Below are 26,594 nucleotides of genomic sequence, written 5' to 3' on the forward strand. Positions count from 1 at the left end.
TTTTTTCTCTTTTAGATTTTATGGTACAAACAGTGAGACAAAGACTCCTCTGTAGGTTCAAGCAAAGATGATAATTTAATTGGCTGCTGCTGATGAAAGCTTGTGCTGTTAGTGCCCTGAAATAAAAAAGAGAGGCGAAGCGTCCTCTCTCGGTCTCTAATGTTTTTTTTACTGTGTAATGACCCTCTTTATTGCTCAATGAGCACATAGCGCTGCTCTTTAGGCAAATTCAGTTTGGAGAGTTCCTGAAAAACGTGGCTGTAGTGGCTGCATAAATAACCAGTGACTCTTCAGCTGTGAAACACAAGGCGACAACTTCAGGATGTAGACTGAGAAAATGCTGCTGTATAGAAACAGAGTCAGTATTTGAAAGGCAGCTGGATTAAACTCGGAGCAGTGGAGCGGTGATGTTTCTGTGACAGAAAACCTACTGATACCAACACTAACATGTGAGCCTGAAGGCTTGCACTGGCCATTGCATAGAAATGTTTGTACAGCACAGTTTGGGCTGTCCCAGTAATAAACTGTAATAACAGAGCTTTACTCGTTGATTTTCTACTTACTGTGTATGATGTTGCAGTTTGCTCTACCCCCAGGTGCCACATTTTCAATTTACAAATACGTGAAATAATTTATTTGAAAAAATAGAGATTAGACTCATCTGGAGCTAGTTTTTGGAAATATTTAATTTCACCTCACAATAGAATTTTTCTAATTCAGTCTAATACGTTGTTTTACACCCTGCAACCCTGCACAGGTCATCCTTTGACAGCTGGCAGACTTCAGCCCCCTGCTCCCTTAATTTGATGTGGATGGATGGATGGATGGATGGATGGATGGATGGATGGATGGATGGATGGATGGATGGATGGATGGATGGATGGCAAAAGAACAGTTATTTACCACTGCCAACATTAAGAGTGGTCCAGATCAGCACCATAATTTAATGTGTTTGTGGACTTATTGATACGTGGGAATGACACAGCCAGAAGGTTTGAGGATGCTTTCCCAGGAATTCTGAGCACACACTTTATTTGTGTTGAATTCTGCACCCCCCCCCCCCCCCCCCCCCCCCCCCCCAACATGCATTCATGATGGAAACGTCTTTATGGAAAGAGAAACAAATATGATCATATGCAGGAATATGAAGCAATGAGGCTCTCAAGTGTTCTTTACTGCTATTACAATAATTATTCGTAACTTTTCCTCATTTGTTATTATCCCTGCTGAGTGAGGCATGAATTACTTTTGTTCCGTTTTCCTGGTCCAGAGGACAGAGTCAGCGTGTACGAGCTGACAGTCCTGTTTGGTATCAGGCTCCTTTCGGGTCTTCTGTTCAGAGAAGTTGCCTGTTTACAATCAGCACGCACCTATTTAGAAATGAAACAATCAGCCTTTATATGTAAACAGCTTTCTGCATATTCACAACATCCAAAGTATCTTGATATGATTTGTAGGATGTTTGTGAGGCTGACTGCAAATACACGTCCTAATGTCGGTCCACTTCCTCCTTTTTTTTCTTGTGCCCTCCTTCAACCTGCCCGTGTGCCAGAGGCACAAGAAAAGAGGCTGGATGTGTGTGTGCGCGCGTGCGTGCGTGCGAGCGTGCATGAGAGATGAGAGACAGAGAGAGAATTCTTTTTACCACAAAATAACTTATTTCCAAACAAAGAAGACCTGCCTCTGCACTCACTGCTGGTTGTACCAGTTTTCCTAAGGAATGAATCTGTTTCTTTTTGGATCTGTGGTTTTTGCATAAAGTTTCTAACAAACAGTCAGGCAGATAGACAAATGGCCGTATGAAAACAGAGATTACGAAATAGGCATGCAATAAACAAGCGTAGCTTTCCGCGTGCCAGGGGCTTGACGCCGCCTTCCGTTGTAGTGTCGAACTCCAATCGGTGGGGGGCAGTAGAGCACCGCAGGTGTGTTCAGCGACCGGGCGCCGCAGAGAGAAACCAGCGTGCGGAGCTGCGCTCAGTCCTCCTTATCGTGGGCTTCGAGACACGCACTCTGTCCAAGGTGGAAGTAACTTTTGTCCTATAGAGAAGAGTTTTGAACCGCCCGGGATATACGTCTGGTCGAAAGAGTCACGACAAACGATAACCATGTCGGCCTCATCGGCAAAAGTCAGTAGGAAGGAGAATTCAAATCACGACGGAGCGGACGAGACCTCCGGTAACGTTAAGGAATGGCGCTTATCCTGTACAACGCCATTTTCATTTGTTTATCGTCATTTTGTTGTTCTCAGCGCTGCGTGGTGTGCGGCTTGGAGCTAAAATTCCGTGTAATCACGGATGAATAGCTGCATTAACACCCTCCTGCACACACACAACAGGACAGAAAGCGGCTGTGCGCTGCTTTTCGGTACCGTAGCATGCTAGGCAGCGTGAGAGTGGAGCTAGCTGTTAGCTCGGGTTAGCTGGCAGCAGTGGTCGGGCATGTAGGAGGCCAGTGTCCGCCTCGCGTTTAGCGCAATGTGGGCTTATTGTTCGCGGGTGGAGAAGTTTGCATGTGGAGACGTAGTGACGGAAAGGCACGCAGCTGTGCGCTTCCTTGCACACGTTTGTGGCTGGAGCTTTATAAACGGCCTCATTGTTAGCAAGTGTTCCCCGAGAGGCCGAGCAGCGATAACGGCCGGGTTAGCTGTTTACGGGAGCCCATCCTCCAAGATTACATCGGAATCTGGCGCTTCTGTGTTTGGTACTTTAAAAGGGCTTCCCGAGGCGGGATTAAGGCTTTAATGTGTGCGTAGCCCGCGGAGGTGCTCTGTTGGACCGGGCGGTGTGTTGTTGTCAGAGGGGAGCAGGCAGCGGAGACGGCGCTGAGCGTCTCATTCAAACCAGGCCGCCTTTAGTAGCAACAGGAAGCTCCGAAACTGCAGGAGGCACAGGGTCTGTCTGCCGTGGAGCCATCACGCTCTCTCTCACACACACAGGCTGCCGTCCCCCTTTATTATTCACATGCGGTGGATGTAAATATGAATCCCCGTTTAAATCCAACCAGAAAGCGTTTAAAATGTATCGGAGCACTGATCATTTCTGTCAGATATACAACCCGGTCCTTAAGAATATTTCACAGTTTTGAAATAATTTTGAAATCAAATTATAAAATCACTTTTACTATTAATATAATCAAGTGTTACGCTGCTTTCTGTGTGTGAACTAAGTAGCTTTTAAATATCAAGATCCGATGATTGTGAAGTTCTGAACCTACACTGATGTTTGGCAAACTGGCTGTTTGTTTTTGTTGCAGTTTGTTTTCAGTTAATGCCTTGTGTCCTGGGCCAGGGACACTCACAAATTTCTTTAATAATTTTACTTTAATAAAAACATATTGATGTAGTTTTTAATCATGATATATTTTGAGATATTCACATTTTTTCATGGCATACACAACAGCTGTAGTTTTCTGTTGTTATTGTGTGAACCTTTAAACTCCCAAATCCTTAGTTAAAAACCATTTCTTCTTCCAGAAAAAGAGCAGCAGGAAGCGATTGAACACATTGATGAAGTACAGAATGAAATTGACAGGTGAGTGTGACTCCTGTATCAACACTGGTGGGTGGGAGTGGGGTGCATACAGAAAACTGTTTTATTGATCACATCTTTGTCTCTGTCTTTCTGTCCCTCCCAGACTGAACGAACAGGCTAGTGAAGAAATTTTAAAAGTAGAGCAGAAGTACAACAAATTACGCCAGCCATTCTTTCAGAAGCGATCAGAAATCATAGCCAAAATCCCCAACTTCTGGGTCACAACATTCGTCAACCATCCACAAGGTAATCTGTTGTATTTTCTTTGTTTTGTCTCTTTATGGTGACTCTAACACTCAAGAGTTTATCTTGGTTGGAGGAGAAACCATTATCAGTTGTGTTAAATTATTGTTAAGCACATGTGAGCTAACAGTGGAGTCTGATCTGTAGTTTCAGCTCTTCTGGGGGAGGAGGACGAGGAAGCACTACATTACTTGTCGAGGGTGGAGGTCACTGAGTTTGAGGACATCAAGTCTGGATATAGAATAGATTTTGTGAGTTGTAAGGTTCACTTTGCATTCATACGTTGTGTCTGGCGTGCTGTGTTCTGATCTGGATGTTTTCTTGTTTGTAGTATTTTGATGAGAATCCGTACTTTGAGAACAAAGCCCTCTCCAAAGAGTTTAACGTAAACGAGAGCGGTGACCCGGTTTCCAAATCATCGGAAATCAAGTGGAAAGCTGGAAAGGTTGGTTTGGATTTTTTTTTTTTTTTTCATTGGACACGTGTGTGTGTGTGTGTGTGTGTGTGTTTTTTTTTTTTGTTGTTTTTTTAGGTTCAGTTTATTTATACTACTGTACATTATAATCTAGAATCACAATTATTTGCCCAAACTTGGCCTTTGTTTTTTTTTTTTTGTTGTTTTTTGGGGGGGGGGGGGGGGGGGGGGGGGGGGGGGTATTGATTATTGGATTTGATTATTTTCATCAAAACACTTATCGTGTTCCATTTTGACTGGCCACATTTGCAGGACCTGACAAAACGTACTGGTCAGACGCCAAACAAAGCTGGGAAGAAAAGGCAGCATGAAGAGCCAGAGAGCTTCTTCACCTGGTTTACCGACCACTCGGATGCAGGAGCTGATGAGCTGGGAGAAGTGATCAAGGATGACATTTGGCCAAACCCGCTGCAGTACTACCTGGTAAGATTGTCGCTCTTCTCTTGGTTTCTTCTGCTCTTAGAGGGCATTTGGACATTAGACGGACCCTGATGACTTTTCTCCCGTAACGGTCGTGTGATGAGTGGCTGATATCTTGTATTACTGGCAAGTGCTGAGGAGCATTGTGCCGATGCACATTCAGCATCTTTGTTAGTTGGCTGTTTTGTTTTTGTCCATCCCCGGGCAGCATCCACAGTATATTCTAATACTTGGAACATTGGCTGTATATGCTGCCCATAAACAAAATTATGAATTTTCAAAAATTCATTTTGGGAAAGTGAGTCAGAACACCATCACAAATGTTGGATGTGTTACTACCAAACACCAAATCTTTCCAGAAAAGTCAACTGAAATTCTTGCATCTTTTTTTTTTTTTTTTTTTTTTTTTTGAATAACACAATAAATTTGCATGAAAATACTTTTTAATTTCTGAGCTCTAATATCTTCAGCACTGTTCATTTGATTTGAGTATTTTCATGATATACATCATATATATATATATATATATATATATATCATGAAAATATGGTAGTGTAGGCAGTACTATCATATTTTCAAGCAAATTCAAGCTCTCAGAATTTGATGTTGAACTTCAGATACACTTTTGAAATTCCAAATTCCTGACGACATAGTAGTGGATATGTCTGTTTAGATTCTCAGTCATCCAGGTCATAGTAGTCTCTGGAGCTTGAAAAAGGCGACTGGACTTCTTTTTGTTTCTTGAAGACGTTTCACCTCTCATCCGAAAGGCTTCTTCAGTTCTCAACCAAATGGTGGAGAGACCCAGGTATTTAAACGTCTTCAAGAAACAAAAAGAAGTCCAGTCGCCTTTTTCAAGCTCCAGAGAATAGTAGTGGATATTTGACCTAAAAAATTTGAATGGCATAGCTCAAGTAGTTCTCTAAATATACCTATTTGAATATGGCTCCACAGAAAACAGTGCTTAGAAAAGGCTTGAAAATGCCCCTGACTTCATCACAAAAATATTTTTATGAGCAATAACTAATAACAGAGAACTCAAATTTGGCAGCTTTCCTATTAGGAAGAGTATCATCACCCTGAACTTTTTTCAGGGAAATCAGAGATTGTCGGGCTGGAAGCATTTGGTGAGTTGACGTGGAATAACACAGAGAACCAAATGATCAGACAATCCCCCGTCAGCTGGCATTTGTCATCAGTGGGGAGGAAGAACTCCTTTTAACAGGAACAGACCTCCAACAGAATCAGGCTCAGGGAGGGGCAGCCATCTCCTGCAACTGTTTGGGGGAGCAGAGTTAAAAATGAACATAGCACCAACAACAAATGTGGGAAAATACAAACTACATGCGTGGAGGACAAGTTCTTTTCTCTCCTGTGGTCGCTGTTTCACCTCATGGATGTGCTCTCGCCTACATAGCTGGAGAGAACACTGTAAGAACAGTTAAATAAGATTTTTCTGTCACTCCCAAAGTTAGATATTTGTTTAGTCTTGTTAGCATCCTGTAAAAAAATAGCGGGTGGTGGTTGTATATACACCCACAGTATTGTAGATGTGACAGTGACTTCTAATGCACTAAATTAAGTCAGGTTGTTGGAGTCCTCGTTGGGTGTGTCTTTGGTACAGCAGAGGGAAACAAACTGTTTGTTATTGTTCACAAGGTCCCTGACATGGAGGACGAGGAAGATGATGGTGACGACGATGATGAAGAAGAGGAGGGTCTGGAAGATATTGATGAAGGGGAAGAAGAGGAGGGTGAAGATGAAGATGAGGATGGTGATGGGGAAGATGGAGAGGTAATGTGAATTTCAGTTTTTAAATAGGATTGGATTATAAAGTCACTTTTATTTGGATTCCAGTCGGAATTTTACATGTGCTTTGGACAAATAGTATAAGTATTTAAACTGAATCAGACCCTAATACAAGATGTAATGTGGTGCATAAGTTGGCTGTGCTGGGAAAGATGGTGACCACAGCACTGTTGTCCATGGTGGCCTGCATCCCCCTCCTCTAGTGCAGCCTCTTAAACATTTAGCAACACACAAATTGAGCTGAAATCGGGCAGGCAGGGTTTGCCTGACAGGGTTACCACTGGTCATAAAAAACAGATGAAAGTTCAAATTTCTTGACAGTCCAAAGAGATGTATGCTTATAGACCCTCCTGGCTTGTATATAAATACACAGATATAAATAATCATTCCAGCGTTGTTTTCTCTTTTTTATTTACCAGGTTCTTAAAGACTTTAAGCATTGAGTTAGTTTTTAAATTGTGTGTAAATCCTGCTTGAACTCAGATTAGTAAACGTAAAGTCCTCAATTTGTTTGATCTAAAGACTAAAATCCTGAAGGTTTTTAAATCAAAGGACTCAAAATTTCCTTCATATGTTTCATACTTCCTAGCAGGCATCCTGAGCCTCCTGAAAAAACTGCTATTAAATGACATTGGCCACATGTGGTGAACTCAGAGTAACTGTAGTGTAATGCTTCTGTTCTTTTTCTTCCAGGATGATGGTGAAGATGATTAAAGGTTAAGTCAACACCTTTTCCCCATCCTCCCTCTGTGATCACTCAACTCATGGGAGCAATTTTTTTTGGTTTGTTTTTTAAAAAAAATTTTGTTTGTTTTTTTTTGGTGGGGTGGGGGGGAGGGAGGGAGGGGTTGGGTTTGGTTTGTGTTCCTGTGCGTTGTCACCCTGTCCGTCCTCTTCCTCTGCAGCCACAGCCTGTAGATGAGGTCTGGAGACCAGCTCCACACACAGCAGGTCTGCAGAGGGGTGGGGGTGCAGGTGTCAGTGGCTCTCTGGAATTTTCACCTGTCATTGTTTCTCTACATCTCCCAAAGACATGCAAAAGAATAAAAAAAATTTGTAGCATTCTGCACGTCATCCTATGTAGATTTAAACTCCGTACAATAACAATTTGTATGTACAATAAAATGACAGTTTCTGTTGAAGTTGTGAGTTCAATAAAAATAAGCCATGGTGCAGTGATAACTTAATCATAGCATCCTTAGCCACTTTTATATATATAATATATATAAATGTTTATTATTATATATCCAGTGGTGGGGGTTCTGAGGCTTATTAGAAGCTGCATTTTCCTTTGTGACTTATTGAATTAATTGATTGAAAGCACCAGCTTGTTCCTTTGAACTGTTGTAAATGTTTTGGGATATCCATGTATCTCAGTAGGCCAGTTAATTGTACACAGTTTAATGGGGGCAGTATGGTGGGGGGGGGGACTTTGACACCAACTCTGGACTTCTGTTAAAAAAATGTCTTGTTTTTCAGGCACCCACAACAAAATTTCAAGTGTGTGTATGAATATGAGACACATACATGCACACTAAAACTTTAAATTTGAGTATTTGAGACGGGAGTCCTTTGGAGACTGCTGCGTTTCTCCTGTTCTACTGGAAACCTGTTCCCATTAAATTAAGTGTACTAGTTACTTTGTTACAATAAATAAATGTATATGTGATGTTTGGAGTAGTTTGATAGCATTGGGCCAGTTCAGCTCAGCTGACCTCAAAAACCTCACAACACCCCGTTCACGTAGACTTTACCCGCGACTGTGCCCCCCCCCCCTCCCAAATCCACATACACACAGGTCTGAGGGGTCTTCCAGGAATGGTGGTGCTAGAACTGATTAGCCAGTAGGCGGTGATTTCATTACATTAGGTGTACAGCACATGTTCCCATGGCTGTAATAAGTGAACCCTGAGGTTACCTGGATACGCCCAAATCCTGCTTCATAGAACAGGCCTCCGGTCAAGCAGAAGCAAGCAAATTCAGTCTGGTGTTTGGTTCTTTAACAGTGTCAGCATTGCTAAAGAACCAAACTGGTAAAAGTGAACAGATTTACTGAACCTCTTGGAGATATTTGTCCAAACAAGTTAGAATATGACTTTTTAGTAAATCCAGTAGTTGTACAGACAGCTGGGTAGCTGCTTCAGTTCAGGTTCTGGCTGTGCTGACTGTAGTGACTGCTAGCAATCTTAAGCATTTTCCTTGTATGAGACTTAATGGAAGCTACCAGCTCCCCAACATGACCTTTACTTATCACTGTTTATGACCTTGCTGCAAGTGGATTTTAAAATAAATTGTTTGGGCTGACTTGGATTAAAAAAATTCTTGCACGTGTTCATTTTTTCTCTTTAAATACTTGTTTGGTCGCTTTAGGTCCATTTTTGAACAAAGTAGCAGTATTTAGGGAACACAGAACTGCAGCATGGTAAGGGTTTCTTTCTTAGCTGTTTGGGGGCATTCATGGTGGCAGCATTGCCCCCTCACAGCAGAAGGTTCAGAGTCGGGGCTCTTTCTGTTTGGAGTTTGTGCCTGCTTGGGTTTCCTGACTGCTCCACAGTCTAAAGAAGACATTCCAGTTTAATTGGTGATATGATATAGTTTAAGTCCTGGGAAGGGTATAGATTAAAGGGACGTGAATGGTGAGTAAGACTAGAAAAGTGATGTACAACTTCAAGTACACTGTTGCTGTTATACAGAGGGGTGAGAGTAAAGGTAAATGACCTGTTACTGCTCAGTTCCAGCTCCACAGAGCAGCTTTGCATGTTTCACAGTCCAAAATAATCCTTATTTGTATGTAATGCTGTGCAGTTCGTCCTGTGTGAACGCGCTGTTTTAGCTGTTCTCTGCTGACGTGGGTTCATTCATTCCTTTTAAAGGAAGCTTCATTTTGAATGAAATCAAATAGAAAATCTACCCTGAGGGGAGTGATCACTTCCAGGATGATCAAAGCTCCCAGCCACAGCACAGCAGAGGTTACTGAATGCTTCGACAAATGAAGATGATGTGAATCATAAGTTATGAGTCTCTTTCCTCTTTTATACAGTTTTATGTAAGAAAAGTGTTGTTGCAACAGGCCTGAGACTTTTGCACAGTACAATACCATTAAAACGTATCCGTACAGTTCTGCAGTGTTGATCCCACCGGCAGAATGACTATCAAATATTTAAGTCAGAACTGAATTGGAGTTCGTGAGTCCTAAATTATTGTAAGTGCATTTGCGCATTTTCAGCCTTTTCATTTGCTGCCATGTTGCTGTTCTGGTTACACTGAGGCACGAGAAGCTAGTCCTGTGTTCAGTGATTGGATCATTGATCATGCTGATCTATGATCCTCACATCTGGGCCGTTTTTGAAAATGACGATCGCAGTTTTTTCCTCCCAGGACCCATTTCTGACCGCCTCTGGTCTCCGTGCCTGAGCTCCGGTAAAGGTCCTGGAGCCTGCCGAAGGACCCGCCAGTAGGTGGCAGACTTCAGATTCAGAGGCCTCCTTTCAGCTTTGAGTTTGAACCCAGCTTCAAATCCCGTTTCAGTGGGAACAGGAGCGCCATCGGAGCTCATTTAGACTGGTGTGAGACGACATTCACGGTGGCGATCTAGCGAAAAATATGCTTTTGCTAAAGCTATGACGCAGTGGGACACGATGATGGAAGAACAAACCAAGCAGCCCGTTCTGGGGTGGGGCTCGGCCCCGCTGGCTCTAACGCAACACACGGACGTCACATAACATCATTTATTTATTTATTTGAAAATAAATGTAATTACCCACGACCACAATCAGCGGAAACGGGTATGACTATATACCCGCTGGTTCACACCCACAAAGAACAGCTGATCGTTCATTCTGCAGCAAAAGCGGAAGTGTGGGATTTCCTTCTCGTCTCGCGACATGATCTCCGTAACCAAGGCAACTGCAGCTTTGTGTAAAATGGCTCCAATCGGCTCTCGGGCCGCTTAGCATGCAGCTCCTCGGTGCGGATGTATTTGATGATGCCTTGTTATTAGCATGTTCACAGACGAAGCCTTGGACGCAGTGAGCGTCCGGTCCCTGTGGAGGAAGTCCCATCAGGCGGCGCAGGACTCGGTGAGTCTGAGCGGCGCTGTCGGCGTGCTGCTGCCTCCAGATCCGCATTACAGCATTAAAGAGAAAACCTGTGGGCAGCTGTCAGGCGCCAAAGTTACCTGATGCACGGCATCCGCGTTCAGGTGTTCCTGGGGTCACAGCTTTACAGAGGAGGGCGTCAGGGCAGGAAACAGGTACCAAACAGGGACAAGTCTCACACTGACTGCGCTGATCTAAACTATATAAAACCGTTTCAGATAATGAGGTCAGAGTATGTATAAACTGACTGCGGCGAATCTACATGTACAAAAATAGCCTCTGTGGATAATCTGCGCCTTCATAACAACTTCATAACAGCGGGTGAGTTTTTCAAAACTCGTCCTATAGTCGAACAGGCGAAGCTTAAAGTGGCAGCTTTGAATATCAGGTGTGCTGATGGGAAGCAAGAGCTCAGCTGACGGTCTGCTGTATTTATGCTGTTGGTACCTTTTGGAAAATCCATCCATTTTTGTCCCACTTATCCACTTGTGGAGGTCATCCCAGCCGTCATTAGGCAAGATGCAGGGACACCATGTACTTAGCAAACATCTGTTTGTCAGCAGTTGAAATGCTAACACTGAGGCCTCAAAATGCATTAAAAACAATGAGTGATGCACTGTCTCTTTTTATATATACATGCTGTGGTTTGAAACTGTGGATGACCTGAGGGCCTGCACCAGGCCCCCTTATAAGATAAGTAAAAATTATTTTGAACTGTGAATCACATAAGGCATCTCAAGTCCAAGAATAAAAATATAGCTGAAAATGAGCAGAACAGGTCAACTGTAACAAATTCCAGCAGATTAAGCCTCAATAACACCGGGGTTTTCCTCTTTCTTAGTAAAAACACCTTTATTTTCTGGGGTTTCAGAGAGGATGTCAGACCCGGGCACTTGACCGTGCAGAGGCAGAGGTCCAGACTGTTTCCACTGCTGTCGGCTGTACTCAGACGGAGCTGCAGGAGCGGGCTGCAGAGCGGCTCTTCCAGCAAAACCAAAATGAACCAGAGCCGCCTGGCCTGAGGGACTTCCTGCAGCGAGTTGAGGACACGGTCATTAGAGAGTTAGTGAGAAATGCCAGGAGCCATGCCTTTGATGGGTTTCAGGCAAACTGGGAAGATCACAGTCAGCAGGTAAGCTGGACACGTGTTTGTAAGTCAGAGAAGGTTTGTCCTCTGCTGCAGAACAAATCTGGGCTGCCCACATGGTGTTTATCATGTTTATCATCAGCTGAAAGTGCTACTTTCAGCTGCTCCATTATTCACCACAGCAGATAGTGCTGTGTGTTTTGAGTTGGTGGAGTTTTACTCCTTCCTGATGCAATCCCAAACAGATTTGTGTCTCTTCTTAAGAGTGAACTTATTAGGCAAATGTGTAAACCACGTACATTATGGACCCACAAAGTGAAACATTGCTTCGTGTTCCATGTTTTCAGATCTCCCTTATCCATTCCCTTCAACATCCCAGAGCTCAGGAGGAAGGTCTGCATGTCACCAGTGTGTCCTGGAGTTGCACAGGTTCAGTCATTGCCTGTGCCTATGGTCGGTATGTGAGTTTGATGTTAATGCATGTGGTACTACCAGTGCACTCTTTATGGGGTTTTTTTGTCATATCATAAAAAGCATAAATAGTAATCAGCTGGAAAAGCTCAGCGTGGCTCGGGTGTGTGTTTATGGTGGGCAGGATTGACACTGGAGACTGGAGCACTGACAGCTCGTGTGTTTGCACGTGGAACCTGGACCGTCGAGGCCTGCGCCCCAATCAAGCGGACCTGGTCATCGATGTTCCTACTTTAGTCACAGCTTTGTGCTGTCATCCCAGCCAGCCTGCCCTCATCGCAGGTACGCTGATGGCACTTTGCTTCTGCACTCTCACAGAAATAAATAAGCTAAATAGCTATTTTCCATAGTATTAAAACATGCTGTTTATCTGGCAACTGGACGAAAGGGGAAACATTTATTTTGTCCTGGATCTATAGTGTATTCCATAAGGTTTGTAAATTTTTCCTCTTATCTTGTTTTATTCTATAAAAGTTGTTTTCTAAGTGTTGTTTTGCCACTGCCTTTGAATAAAGTAAGGGTTTAGATCCCCCCAAAAGACAATGGCAGGCAAACACTGCTGTATATAAAAGATGGCTGTACCTACTGGGTCATCAGAGTGAAGCCAGTGCAGAATGGCCAACAGGGGACTAGCAGACCTACCTTGTGACTAACGAGTGATAACACAGCCATAAGCAGGATTCATGGTGCCGTGTTTGTATCTGGATGTGTAGGTATTGGGCTCAGCAGAGTGAAGGATTTTGGCTATGCAGCCTACACAAACGTGCTTGTGTGCAGTTCTTAAAAAAAGAAAACTGCATAGATGCTACGTGTAAGTCTGATTGTTTGAAAACTGCGTGTCAACAGGAGCAACAGCAGAGTTCACCACCAAGGAGAGAAGTGTGAAACATATCAGTGGATAGTTCTTGTTGGTAACAATTGGTTTCACTTTGTATGTTAAAATTTTGACCAACCACAAGCCTGCATATTTTTGACACCGTCCTCTGGTGACAGTAAATGGTTACAACGTGTAGACGATGGTCCTCATATGCCGGCCCCTTCACAACAACAGTGGCACAGGATGTATGTTCAGTGTGACCCCACACCATGATTTGTTTTTACATTTAAAAATATGGACACGGTAATATGTTAGCATGGCTGCGTATCACTGCTTACATAAAACGAGAGACTGACTGGTTAGGGAGCATTAAATCCCTTCCTCGTGGAGACCTGTTAGGCCTGATTTAGACTTCTGAGTTGGGTCTTCGTGGGGCCGACGTACTTAACCAGAAATCCCTTCTGAACCCTACCCAATAACCTACAGCATGACCTGACGTGCCCCTCTCAAGAACTGTAACTACATGTTGGGTTGACGCAGCTCCTAAGGATTGTGATTACCGCGTAGGGTTCAGAGGGGTTTCTGGTTATGTACGCAAAGACCCGACGTAGAAGTTTAAATCAGGCCTTAGAGTGGAGTCATGATATATTACAGGAATTTATTCAGATTTGGTACAAATGTTTTATTAGACTCAGTGTTTGATGATTAAACATCAGTGTGACCTCATGTTCATGTCTGTATTTAAAGAACTGATATTCTAAATATAACAGATTTCACAGAAATATATAATGGGATAAAATGATGAAGTGCTGACATTTTTATCTAAGAGGTCACAGGTCAACATTATTAATTATTATATTCTTCACTAACACTTTTCCTGCCTTTATTCAATCCTCAGAAATTCAGGAACTGAAGGGAAGATTGTGACCATATCTGAGGATAAACTTGAGTAAAATCAATATTTGAATAAGTGTCCACCGTCATTGGTGCAGCTTTGTGTTATATCAGGATTGGCTGTGCTGGCCAAACAGAAATGTAGCTGTTTTAAATCATTCAAAGCCAAAGTTTATAAAGTTATCTATCTGTCCGGCCTCATCCCCATTCCTATCTGTCTGATCAGGTGCTACATGTCTCCCACATCTTGCTGCTCTTAATCAGGATTCATGCCCAGGCTGACAGCATGATCATGGTTACTTTGTCAGACTTGACAGAGCTTTTTTTAAGCAGCCATATTTGATGGCTTTCACACTGAGGTGTGTTTGTGTGTAACGCTGCTGCTGCAGGGGCTCTGTACAGTGGAGAGGTGGTGGTTTGGGACACCAGTCGGATTCAGGACCCCGTGGTAGCTCAAACCGGTTTGTCTGCAGACAGTCACAGAGAGCCTGTTCACCAGGTGAGAGGACGCATCATCTTGCTTGATTCTTACATAATAAAGAACTTAACTACAGCACCACTGACCTTCTGATTGGTAGATGACCTGCTCTACTTGAGCCACATCTGACCCCAAGCCTAGTGGTCTTAAAGTGGTGTTGGATTCATGATACTGATGGGTGGATTTGTGTATGCAGGTTTCCTGGGTGCCTCTGCAAAAGAAAGGAGAGTTTGGGGTGTTGAGTGCCTGCTCAGGAGGAAGGGTGCTGCTGTGGGCGGTAGACTTGGAGCAAGGCAGGTTTGTCCAGAGTGCCGCCTATGCCCTGCTACAACAGCAGGTTCCTCACAGCAGCAGCAGCTTCAAGGTGAGCTTCACTGTTCATCTGCACAGTTAATCAGACAGAAAACAACACAGCACTTTTCAATGCACACATTACACAAATATCTAGTACCACTTTTTTGCATTTGCGCAGTATTTCTGAAATAAGAAACATACTTTCTCAGACTGATGCTGAAAAGCTAATTCATGCATTTATTACTTCTAGGGTGGACTATTGTAATTCATTATTATCAGGCTGTCCTAAAAGCTCCCTGAAAAGCCTTCAGCTGATCCAAAATGCTGCAGCTAGAGTACTGACAGGGACTAGAAAGAGAGAGCAGATTTCTCCCATATTGGCTTCTCTTCATTGGCTCCCTGTTAAATCCAGAATAGAATTTAAAATCCTTCTCCTCACATACAAGGTCTTGAATAATCAGGCACCATCTTATCTCAAAGACCTCATAGTACCGTATCACCCCAACAGAGCACTTCGCTCTCAGACTGCTGGCTTACTTGTGGTTCCTAGGATACTTCAGAGTAGAATGGGAGGCAGAGCCTTCAGCTTTCAGGCCCCTCTTCTGTGGAACCAGCTCCCAGCTTGGATTCAGGAGACAGACACCCTCTCTATTTTTAAGATTAGGCTTAAAACTTTCCTTTATGATCAAGCTTATAGTTAGGGCTGGATCAGGTGACCCTGAACCATCCCTTAGTTATGCTGCTACAGGACGAGGCTGCTGTGGGGTTCCCATAATGCTTTGAGTGTTTCTTCTTCACTCTGTTTATACTCCACTCTGCATTTAATCGTTAGTTATTATTAATCTCTGGCTCTCTTCCACAGCATGTCTTTTGTCCTCCCTCCCTCCCCTCACCCCCAACCCTTCACGGCAGATGACTGCCCCTCCCTGAGCCTGATTCTGTCATCAAGTGCTTGCTCATCGGGGGTCATGTGATTGTTGGAATTTTCTTTGTAGTATTGTAGGTTTTTACCTTACGATATTCTACCTTACATTATGAAAGTTAATTCTTTACTTGCTTTCAGACTCAACAGTGCGGTTGAATTATCTGACGTACCAGATAATGTATTAAAGTTTTCTCTTTTGAGGGTGTGCTACTCTACTGTCAGTAGACATCCATGCTTGTGATTGGCCATATGCTGCCCCTTTCATGTGAACTTGCTAGAATGGGAAACCCTGGTTGACCTTTTGAGTTGATAACTACCTTTGTGTGACTTCTTAGCAGGCAAAGCCAAGGGGGTATATTAGAAAGCAAGTTTGACAAAGTCAGGCTTTATTTGCATTAGCTGGCTACACAAAACCAAAATTTCTGGTCAGAGATAATGGGTATCATGATTCAGTTCAGTTGAGTTCAGTTCAGTTTTATTCATATAGCACCAAATCACAACAACAGTCACCTCAAGGTGCTTGTAAGGTAAAGCCCCTACAATAATACAGAGAAAACCCAACAATGTGATAGCGTTTTCAAATTTCTCTGTTAAAGAAATTTGTTCAGTTTCACTGCTACACCCAGGCCTGATTACTCCAGACTGTTCAATCAAGAAATCACGATCTAGCAGCTGAGAAGCAAAGTCAGTGACATCTATCAGTCTGGAAAGGGTTACAAAACCATTTCTAAGGCTTTGAGATGCCAGTGAACCACAGTGAGAACCGTTATCCACAAAAGGAGAAAACTCGGAACAGTGAACCTTCCCAGGTGTGACCGGCCTACCAAAATTACTCCAAGAGCGCATCAACAACTCACCCAGGAGGTCACAGAAGAACCCAGAACAGCATCTAAAGAACTGCAGGCCTCACTTGCCTCAGTTAAGGTCAGAGTTCATGATTCCACAATAAGAAAGAAGACTGGGGAACAATGGTTTCCATGGCAGAGATCCAAGGAGAAAAAACACTGCTGAACAAAAAGAACCCAAAGTCTCGTCTCACATTTGCCAAAAAACATCTCGATGAGCACCAAGAAGTTTGGAAGGTTTGAGTCCTGTTACATCTAACACAGCATTTCATACAAAGATCATACCGACAAACAATCCTGAAGGAGAATGTCCGGCCATCAAGCTCACACACTCAGGAATGGTAAATGGACTGGTTCTTATACAGCGCTTTTCTACTCAAGCACTTGTACAACATGCCTCTTTCACCCATTGATAAGCATTTTTTCTACCTCTAAGTGCTTTCTATCTAGCATTCACACTGATCATTATGCAGCAATGATCTGACACAGCAGGTCCACCTCTGAATGGCTCAAAACAATAAAATGAAGGTTCTGGAGTAGCCTAGTCAAATCCTGGATTGAGATGCTTTGGCGTGACCTAAATGGACCTTTCATGCTGGAAAACCCTCCAATGTGTCTGAATTAAAACGATTCTGCAAAGAAGAGTGAGCCAAAATTCTACTGTTCATCAATGCAAATCTTAATAAAAGAAATGATTAAAATACTATTTCCCCTAAACTGCAGTTAGTTCCAGGATCTCCTTTCACTGAAACATCTGAAAACAAAGCGCTCTGCAAAAAGAAAGAGGTATAAATAATAAACTGTACACTCACCTGTACCTGACGTATTTTCCCTCATGAAACAAAAGAATATTCATCAGATTTATACAACTAAAGTCAGTTATTTACATCATTTTCCAGATTCGGTTCTCAGAACTGTCCTTGCAGTGATTGTTGAGTAAAGTCAGTTCTGTGATAAGTAATTTTTCCAGACACAGAACACGATTCTTCCTGCATGTCCTGCTCTCCAGCGCGCTCCTGTGTGAATGAAGACCCCTCTCTGTGTTGCCCTCAGGCCCCCAGCAGCAGCAGCAGTGTGGGCATCACCTCCATGGCTCTGTCCCCGTGGGATTCTGACACCTTCCTTGTGGGGTCTGAGGGTGGCCTGCTGCTCAGATGCTCCTTCTCCTCCCAAACACTGGCTGCAGCACCCTTTGAGAGCCAGAGTGTGACGCCGAGAGCCCCGGCAGTCTTCTCCTTCAGGCCCCGCAGCGGCCCCGTCCACTCCATACACTATTCCCCTTTCCACAGGTGACTGGTAAACTTTCAGAGCAAACACAGGGTCATTGAAGAGGAGGGCTACAGGGGTTTACCTTCCACTTAGTCTCGCGTGACATCTGTCTTGTGGTCTTTACAGGAACCTCTTTGTGAGTGCATCAACTGATGGTCTGGCCCACCTCCATTCTCTGCTGCAGACCAGCCCGTTGCTCTCTCTCAGGGTTTCAGACTCCTACGTGTTTCAGGTGCAGTGGTCACCAACCAGACCATTGGTTTTTGCTGCAGCCACTGGACAAGGTATGGCAGTAATGATTTATACTAACTGTGTATGGTTACAATGAATAAATGAAGCCTGTTGGAGAAAGCCAACAGTGCACAGGAGTGTAAAACAGATTCTTGACGTGCATCACTTTCCTAGGTGAGGTGCAGATGTTTGACCTCAGCCGCCGCTCGCTGAGGCCAGCAGCTACAATCAAGCAGGGAGCCACGGGTCAAGCTGCAACATGTTTGGCCTTCAACTGTCAGAACCCTCACCTGTTGGCAGTGGGCAAGACTGACGGGACAGTCAGCATTTGGCAGCTGAGTGCTGATCTGACGGAGCAGAGACCCAGAGAGAGCGACCAACTGGAGAAGATAGCCAATCAAGTGGCAGAGTGAGACCAATCAGCTGAGACAGATAAAGACTGCACTGGACTGACTCACTGACCACAGCAATTGTTTCAAGTGCAAAACAGAAATAAATCCAGAGTAGCAGTTTCCAGTTATAACCAGTAGCGTTTATTAAAGCACACTGCAGATGTTAAGGTGGTACATTATTGTTGTGAGGCTCTTAAATTCATTTAAAGCACAAGCTAAAACAGCTAAAAACAATCACATCCAATACATTTACTATCATGAGAAGCACAAAGAGTTAGGTCAGAGCGAGATAAAGAGTACAGAGGGTTGGTATTAGTGAGTATTCCTAGTGCCACGATCATGCAGTTTCAGCTGTGTGTTCATACTGAAGTGTGTGTGTGTGTGGGGGAAACGCATCCCGATTGGTCACTGGTGGGCGAGGGATCAGTTGACAAAGAGCGAGCGAGTGAATTCGACAAAGTCGAAAGCTGACGGCAGCTCGCGGCCCTTGCTGTCGAGGTAGGGCTTCATATGTGAGAGGCAGTAGTCGGCCTGCTCCTTAGTCAGGTTCTGAAAGACAGAAGGCAACAGTGAGACCTCCACGATGACCTTACAACACTGACGCGCTGAGTAAACATGTCTGACCTGGTAGAGCTCCTCTTTAGTGACGTAGGGTTTGTTTTCGGTGCTGAGGGCTCGGAAGGCGCTCTCAATCTCCTCACTGGACTTGACGTTCTCCGTCTCACGGCTGATCATGAACGCCATGTACTCCTGCAGCGACACGTTGCCGTCCCTGCAGACAGAGTCCTGTCAGTTTCTCACCTCAGAAGGAGCAGATGCTACATTTAAACTTTGCAGTAATAAAGGGCTGGAAAAGATTATATTATCCAAACACCTTTTAAAATAATGATGCCTGAGCACTGGAAACGGCATCTGATCAGTTTTCTAATCTGTTTACGTCCTGTTCATAAGTCTGTTAACATTAGAAGACCCGGAAACTGAAACACACTATAACTGGTTAATGTGAACATCTGTAACTCCTGCCAAGTTAAACTGGCATAATAAAAATTAAGCAAACGTGCACTAAATGCACACAGGCTAAAGCAGGGGTGTCAAACATAAGGCCCGGGGGCCAAAATCAGCCCAGCAAAGATGGCCAGCAAAGATGCCAATCTGGCCCAGTGGACAGCTTTGGAAAATGGAGCTGGGGTATAAATGAGAGGAACTTTTAAATGTGTTTTTGTAAGTTTTACAATGTTGCCTACTGATAAAGTAATAAGTAATGACATATCAGAAAAGTTCCTGTTTTTTTTTCACTGTACACCACATCATTTTTTGCTTACAATTTACACCCAAAGAGTCAGGCTCACAGATTTCTTTCATTTACTTCAGCAGCATTTCGTTATCACGTAGAAAAACTGAAATGTAGTGCTGAACTGCACGACTTTTTCTTATATCTCAGGGATTAAAGGTGTAGTTAACTTCTCTCCACTGACAGAAAGGGGAGTGTCACTGATCCGGCCCACTTAAAATCAAAGTGGGCTGTATGTGGTCCACAGTGTAAAATGAGTCTTGGGCTAAAGAAACACTGTTCACTGTGTTTGGCAGAGCAGACCCAGTGACTGTGTGACCCCTCTGTGACCCCTCAGATTCTGTTGAGATGCAGCAACCACGTGCAAGTGAATTTGCAGTGACTGCATATGTCATCTATGACATTAGGATTTGGATAAAGCACTACTGAACCCCACCCTGAAATGTAACAGACCTGTTGGGATCCACAGTGTCGAGTATGTTCTCGAACTCAGGATCAGGTTCTCCCTCTTCCACCATGGGCAAGTCGTAGCCCAGTGAGCGGAGACACGACTTGAACTCTTGGTGGTTCAGACGGCCAGACTTCTCCTTGTCGAAGTGTCTGCAAAGAAAAGGGTGAAGATGAGGATTTGACTCAAACACACAAACAAGTCCTGATAGTCAGGAGAGAGCCGCTTACTTGAACATCATACTGAATTCCTTCAGAGCCTCCTCTGTCACTCCAGTGGTATTTCTGAAAGAGGAAGGAGGACAAGCATGAACCTAAAGCAGCAACAGCACAACAGAGTTTTTGAAATCCACACATGCTCAGTGACACGCAGTTACTGTTGGACTTTGTACCTGGCCTGTATTTGTTGCTCCAGGTTGTGCTGCATCCTCATTCCCAGTTGGTCCAGTTGGTCCCACTGCTGGGCCAAGCCCACTGTGCTATGCTCTGTGTACTTATTGTCCAAGATCAGTGCCTCCTCCATAGCAGCACCTAAGTCCTCAATCTTCTTCAGCTGGCTGCGCATGGCCCGGATTTCCTGGTGCTTACGCTGTACACACACACACACACACACGCAATGTGTATTTATACCAACCTAATGTTGAACAGTAGGAATACATGTACATGCTGCTTCAGTGCTGATAGTGGGTGTGCCTGATCTTTGCTGGTGTCACTGTTGTAGTGACAACAACTGTATTAACAGTTAGATAGCTGCCTGTTACTAACTTGGTTCAACTACCCGCTGCAGCGATGAAGTTCCCATCTGCTTTGATGCCACACAGACCTATCTTTCAGGATATTTTCATGACATCACTTGATTGGCTAATGGCAACACTAGAATATTTCAATAAATTGATTGGTTGGTGGCTGAAATGTTTTAAATTTCTCAACTTTTAAACACAAGGATTTCAGACCATTCCACCTGGAAAACTCCTGATCTCTGAAACCAAAAAACTAAAGACGGTCAGGCCTGGATAGTACTTTGATGGGACATCACCTGGGAATACCAGGTGCTGTAAGCACCTCTCACAGTCCACAGCTATGTATGTTAGGTTAACTAGTGATTCAAAATAGATGGATGTTAGGTTGATTAAGTGCATGAAGTATCTAGAATAAAGGATACTCTAAAGTGCTTTGAGTGGTCAGTAAAACTAGAAAGCTCTACATAAATGCAAGTACATAACAGTACAAGTACAGAAACGGCTCCACGTTTCAGTTGGGCTGCATAATGACACCCACATACAAAGTGGATGAGAGGTGAGAGCTTTGAAGCCTGAAACGTATACGTGTGAGTCCCCCCTGCTCTCATACTCTTTAAAGACCGACTTAAACCCCTCCCACCCATCCTTTGATGTGACTAACAGCAAAAGTGGTATTTACCTTGGTGGCCTCCAGCTGGGACTCCAGGGTACCAGACTCTTCCACCATGCATGACCTGACACCAGCAAGAACCCATATTATAAAGCAGAAGGATGGATAATGTCTCCACTCACACCGCCACACACACACACACACACACGCTGTTAATAGGATCACACACGTTCTCTTCTACGTCCAGTGTTCCCACAGAAATTGTTTTAAACGATGAACCAAACAGTGTTTGCAGAGTCTGCGTCTTTAATGTGCATTCAATCAAATTTTATTTATATAGCGCCAAATCACAGTTGCCTCGAGTCACTTTATACTGTAAGGTAAAGACCCTACAGTATTAAGATAAAACTTCTCTTCACATTTGAAAGTTGAGCTTTTATGCTGCCGTTACTGCCACAGATCAAAGCAGCTTTTATGCTATAAATTTAATCATAACCCAAACCATGCAAGGTTAGGGCTACTGCACACAGGAGTGGAAACTACAGCGGATCATTAATAGGTCATCAGCTTTCTGCTACAGGAAATGTCTAGCAGGACAATGTGTCCCCATCACACTAATATACTGTAGCATGATGGCGACACTCAGAGGTCCCCCTGTTCATGCTCCTTGGCCACACACGGGGCACCTATACAATATTAAACAGTCGCTTTAATTAGTTGCAGTTCATGATTTACACACAGTGGAACCAAACAGTTTGCAGTTTCCATCCCTGATGCGCACAGGGAACAGGGACAACCAGCACATCCACTGGCAGAAAGCAGATCTGCCTGCAGACTGGTGCTCAGAGTTTGAGGACTGTGTGAGGACTGTTAGTGGAGCAGGGAGGTGCTGAACACACCAGGCCTCAACATGGTGTGCTTTTAGACTTATGTGCATGAGGTCACAGCCCTGAGGGCACTACGAGGTCAGAGAAAGCAAAAGAAACAAGAGGCTTGAAAGAGGTTGACCTTCCAGAAAGATCATCAGCAACCTGGTACTGATAGACACAGATAACCCGGCGATATGCTATGCTATTAAGAGAGAGGATGGGGAGGAGGGACCAGAGATTAAAAATGGTTTTTTTTTAAAAAAAAAAAATCACAAAAACAGATGGCAATTGGGAATACTCCAGAAAAATAACATCTACACAAAAGAGGTAAGGATCATTTTTCAACAACACCCACCTTTGACATCAAGATTTACTTTCTCATCCTACATCAATTTCACAAGCACACAACCACACACACACACACACACACACACACACACATTTAATCATAAGAAAAGAGAAAGTGATATTAACCCATCCAGAAGATATGTCCTGATTAGCACAGTGATCCCAAGCACCAGTGAAGAAGCAGCAACGAGGAAGAAGGGACAAAGAGAGAGAGAGAAATACACGTTAGCAACATGAGATGACAACACAGCATCGTGGCAAATAACAGCATGCTAAACACCTTTGTGGACAGAGCTTTTGTGTTTGATGGCTTGGCTTTGAAAATGGTTTACATGTGAGCCAACACGTCATGGGTCGGCACGCTTTGTGCATAGCTGCTGAATAATCTCAGCACAACACAGAGACACACAAACAATGCAAAGAACACTGTCACACACACATCGAACTGTTGTACGAACTGAGACCGCCACTGCTGAGCACCTCCTCTCAGACTTTGTTAAAGGAGCCTGGGTCGCACAAACAGCCCAGGTGTCACGGAGGGTCAGCTGGATTTGCACATCCTACCTGGTCTCCTGTAGCCACTGGTGGAAGGCGTTGGCGTGCTGCGCAAACTCCTGACGCAGCTTATCATTTTCCTCCTGCCTCCTCTGCTCCTTCTGCAGCTCCAGCTCACGCTCCTACACACATTCACAGAGAACACCAAAACACAGTTAAACTGCACTGAAAGCACACAAATCTACACTACCACACCACTGTGTGTGTGTGTGTTTCACATCTTTAGTTAAAACGGTCCCGCAGGTTGGTACGCACATACACAAAAGGTTCTGTTATCAGTGATCTTTAAGAAAAAGAGTTTGAGTGAACTGTAACAGTGCAGTGAGTGAGGAATGAACCAGAGTTCAGGACAGACAGTTTATATACTGGAAAAGAAGAAGACGTTTGTTGGTTGATATGTTGCTGGAAAGTGTGACACGGCAAAAGCCAACAGAAGAAGTGCATTTATGAATGTATGGAGTAAATGATGTATAACCTTGATGATCTTCTGCAGGTTCCTCCAGGTCTCCTCCAGGGCCTCCATGGTGAACCAGGTGTAGGGGTTGGACATCACCTGGTAGCTCTTGATCTGCTGGTCGAGCTCTGCCAGCTGGTTGAAGTCGGCCTGAGCTGAGCTCAGCGAGGAGCGGAACGCCTCGTGGGCTTCGCGCAGGGCCTTGATCTCCTCCAGAGAGTTGCATCTCACCGGGTCTGTCAAATCTTCCTCAGCGTTCTCAAACCAGCTGTTAAAGGCTGACGCCTTTTTAGCGAATGTCAGGAACAAGTCTTCAACCTGGATAAGGAGTGGAGAAGATAGGATCCTTAACAAGTCTTTAAGATAACTCCCTCAGGGAATCTTTGGAGACTTCTTTACCTTTCTGAAGTGCTCCTGGGCCTCCAGGAGCTTCTTCTTACGAGCAGCAGAGTTTGAGAGTAGCTGGTTCCAGCGTTTCATCAGGGCGGCGTGGCGAGCTTCGATGGCTTTTGACTGGACGTGCTTGGCAGCCAGCAACTGGTCCTTCAGAGCTGTAATATTGGTGATGCCCTCCTGCTGGAAGGCCTGCAGGCCAGCATCAAATGTCTCCTGTATACATAGAGACAAAGTTCAGTCAGGATCACTGTGGTCAAGTATCTATAGCAGGAGGTTAGTTCCATGTACAGTAATTTAGATTTGATGTGATAACCCTGTCCTTGGGGCTTCTGCGTGGCAGAGAAGCAGCAAGCTTCAGCACAGAGCAGGCAGCAGTGACCACAGACAGGACACTGATTAAGTCACTTACAGCCCGAAAGGGCGGGCGGGCGGGGGTGCAGGTGAGTTGCAAAGCACCTTGCATATATGCAGCAACTGCAGGTAGGCTAAAAAGCATGTCCTGTATGACATTTTCTTATTGGATGTGTAGAAGGGTATCAGCTGATGTGGACTGACACCACCTGGGACATGATTTTATGACCCAGAACTATTGCTTGATACAGCAATGATGCTAATGCCAAGGGAGAGAAAAGAAGACACTGTGTGGCTGAAGAGCAGAACATTGGTGGGTGAGGGCGAACCTGTTTGGTAAGCAGTGTCTGCACAGAGGACAGGTCTCTGCCATAATCATCAGTCTTCAGGCTGTTTTCTTTCTCACCTAAACAAAACGCACAAGGTATAAATAATGGTGACACACAGTAATGCAGTGACTCACATCTCTCTTTTTAACACTAGGTGGTGTACACTAATATCTGAAATGGATTGATGTTATCGTAAATATACTCATTGTGGCAGAATTTTCAGTCTCTTTGGCATCTTCTGCAAAAGGAGGACAAACTGTGTGTATTCGTACCAATCCAGGACTCCACCACATCAGCCTTCCAGTTGAACTGCAGGAATGCGGAGTTTTCATCCAGCTTGGCCTTCCTCTGTGCCGCTGCCCTCTCCAGCTCAGACACTTTTCCTCGCAGAGCCGACATCTTGGCACTGATGTTGTCCACATGATGATTATCCTGTTGCAAACACACAAAAAATCATTCACACTTTTCCTTCAGGAACACTGCTTGGTGTATGTGTTAAAGCATCTGTGTGGAGCGCAGTCAGTACCTTCTTGATGAGCTCATCTCCGTTAGCACACACATCGTTCACTCTGTCTCTGTGTACGGTGAAGTCAGTCTCAAATGCTTCATGCTTTTTCAATAAACCCTGTTTAAAACAATATTTTATGACATTCAGTAAAACCCATCAACAACCCGTATTTTGGTTTTTAAAAAAGGATCTGTTATGTAACATGGAAGCACCTGCACAGCAGCAAGTGTATCTCCATAGTCCTCACTTCCCACTAGATTCAACTTCTCATTAATCCAGGCTTCTTCTTCTTCCACATTCGCCACAAACTGCTGGTACTCCAGTGACTCCTCCAGCCTCTTTCCCCTGGGACCACACACACACACACACACACACACACACACACACACACACACACACACACACACACACACACAGTTACACACTTGCTTCTATCTGTGGGTCTGGTGAATCTGTGTAACCCAGGGAGCTCACCTTGCTCCAGATAAGTCCTTAAGTTCTTTCCAGTGATCAACAAATTGGGCGAGCCTCTGTTGAATCTCCTCCTGGCCGATGGTGTTATCATCTGACAGCTTCTTCCCAGTGTCCAGCACCGACTGGAACCATGCACAACACAGATCCAATCAGCCACAACATTTCCCCAGCATTTTACAGCACACTGACAAAGTCACAATGTGGGACAAATGCATCAATAGTCAGAATAATGCAAGTCTTCAAATTACAGATAGCATTTGCTGTTGCAAGAAACAGTGAAGCCTTTGGAATTACCACCATTCCTGCACTGACTAGTTCTAACCCTTGGACAATTTTCCTCTACTTCAGGATTACAAGCTGCTCTCATCACGTGATCTTTGCAGAAAGCCCCCTTCTGCAAGAGAGCAGCAACAGATTTCAGTCGCCACCATTAGCAGAAACGCCATGAAGCCGTGCCCAGATGTTCACCCTCCACAATAAGACAAACAGTGTGAGAACCCTCTAAAAGAGCCTAAATATTTCTAACAAGGACGGCCGGCTTAGAGTGATTTAGAAAAACGGAGTAAATCCGAGCACGGGACAGACTAAAACTTTAAAATGTTTAAATGGCTGATTTAAAAGGAAATCAAAAAAAAACTGCAGTCTTAGTGATTAATGGGCAGAAATCAAACTTCATCAACCACAGGGGTGCTGTATAATATCTGGATCAATCACTGACAGGAGACCTGTCAATGTCCCTTAGGCTACCTGGATGGCTGGCTCGTGGGCTCCCAGCTCAGCCTCCAGCCTCTTGTGTTTCTTCCTCAGATTCTGTACTCCTGTCAAATCACGTCCGTAGTCCTCCGAACTCACAAGCAGCTTCTTCTCTCTGTGTGGGACAGTGGCAGAATTATACATGTTTATGCCGAGATTCTCCTCAGGGATGTGATATGAACACGTTGC

At 44.2% G+C, this 26,594-nt stretch overlaps 3 protein-coding genes across 6 annotated transcripts in view; 2 read left to right on the forward strand and 1 right to left on the reverse strand.

Annotated features, from left to right (window-relative positions):
* Positions 1–1,958: 1,958 nt before the first annotated feature.
* Positions 1,959–8,149, forward strand: LOC115776341 (protein SET-like). Of its 3 annotated transcripts, XR_004019448.1 has the most exons (9): positions 2,463–2,703; positions 3,476–3,533; positions 3,637–3,779; positions 3,924–4,027; positions 4,108–4,221; positions 4,504–4,674; positions 6,331–6,465; positions 7,174–7,263; positions 7,338–8,149. XR_004019448.1 is itself a non-coding variant. In XM_030723975.1 (8 exons), exons 1-8 carry the CDS (start codon positions 2,109–2,111, stop codon positions 7,192–7,194), a joined length of 816 nt encoding a protein of 271 aa, XP_030579835.1. In that variant the 5' UTR covers positions 1,959–2,108; the 3' UTR covers positions 7,195–7,274. The 3 variants fall into 3 exon arrangements, 2 of the variants coding, with proteins under 2 accessions (XP_030579835.1, XP_030579834.1); XM_030723975.1 differs by lacking the exons at positions 2,463–2,703; positions 7,338–8,149 and adding an exon at positions 1,959–2,178 and having other exon boundaries at positions 7,174–7,274; XM_030723974.1 differs by lacking the exon at positions 7,338–8,149 and having other exon boundaries at positions 7,174–7,274.
* A 2,208-nt stretch (positions 8,150–10,357) lies between these two features.
* dync2i2 (dynein 2 intermediate chain 2) lies at positions 10,358–18,321 on the forward strand. Of its 2 annotated transcripts, none has more exons than XM_030724008.1 (9): positions 10,358–10,559; positions 11,449–11,709; positions 12,012–12,121; positions 12,260–12,417; positions 14,236–14,345; positions 14,521–14,688; positions 17,442–17,677; positions 17,784–17,941; positions 18,063–18,321. In XM_030724008.1, the coding sequence occupies exons 1-9, from the start codon at positions 10,482–10,484 to the stop codon at positions 18,299–18,301; spliced, it is 1,518 nt and encodes a 505-aa protein (XP_030579868.1). In that variant the 5' UTR covers positions 10,358–10,481; the 3' UTR covers positions 18,302–18,321. The 2 variants fall into 2 exon arrangements, with proteins under 2 accessions (XP_030579868.1, XP_030579869.1); XM_030724009.1 differs by lacking the exon at positions 10,358–10,559 and adding an exon at positions 10,583–10,732.
* Positions 18,322–18,398: 77 nt separating this feature from the next.
* Positions 18,399–26,594, reverse strand: part of sptan1 (spectrin alpha, non-erythrocytic 1) — a 37,402-nt gene continuing 29,206 nt past the window's right edge. The window contains 16 exon segments of the mRNA XM_030724007.1: positions 18,399–18,829; positions 18,905–19,052; positions 20,025–20,171; positions 20,250–20,303; positions 20,411–20,607; positions 21,438–21,492; positions 22,712–22,729; positions 23,150–23,262; positions 23,616–23,912; positions 23,994–24,203; positions 24,671–24,747; positions 24,943–25,102; positions 25,197–25,295; positions 25,391–25,523; positions 25,653–25,774; positions 26,400–26,520. Of these exon segments, the coding sequence (XP_030579867.1) occupies positions 18,704–18,829; positions 18,905–19,052; positions 20,025–20,171; positions 20,250–20,303; positions 20,411–20,607; positions 21,438–21,492; positions 22,712–22,729; positions 23,150–23,262; positions 23,616–23,912; positions 23,994–24,203; positions 24,671–24,747; positions 24,943–25,102; positions 25,197–25,295; positions 25,391–25,523; positions 25,653–25,774; positions 26,400–26,520 (2,077 nt within the window). The 3' untranslated portion in view covers positions 18,399–18,703.

Source organism: Archocentrus centrarchus, unplaced genomic scaffold (genome assembly GCF_007364275.1).
Source record: "Archocentrus centrarchus isolate MPI-CPG fArcCen1 unplaced genomic scaffold, fArcCen1 scaffold_30_ctg1, whole genome shotgun sequence".
Lineage (NCBI taxonomy): Eukaryota > Metazoa > Chordata > Actinopteri > Cichliformes > Cichlidae > Archocentrus > Archocentrus centrarchus.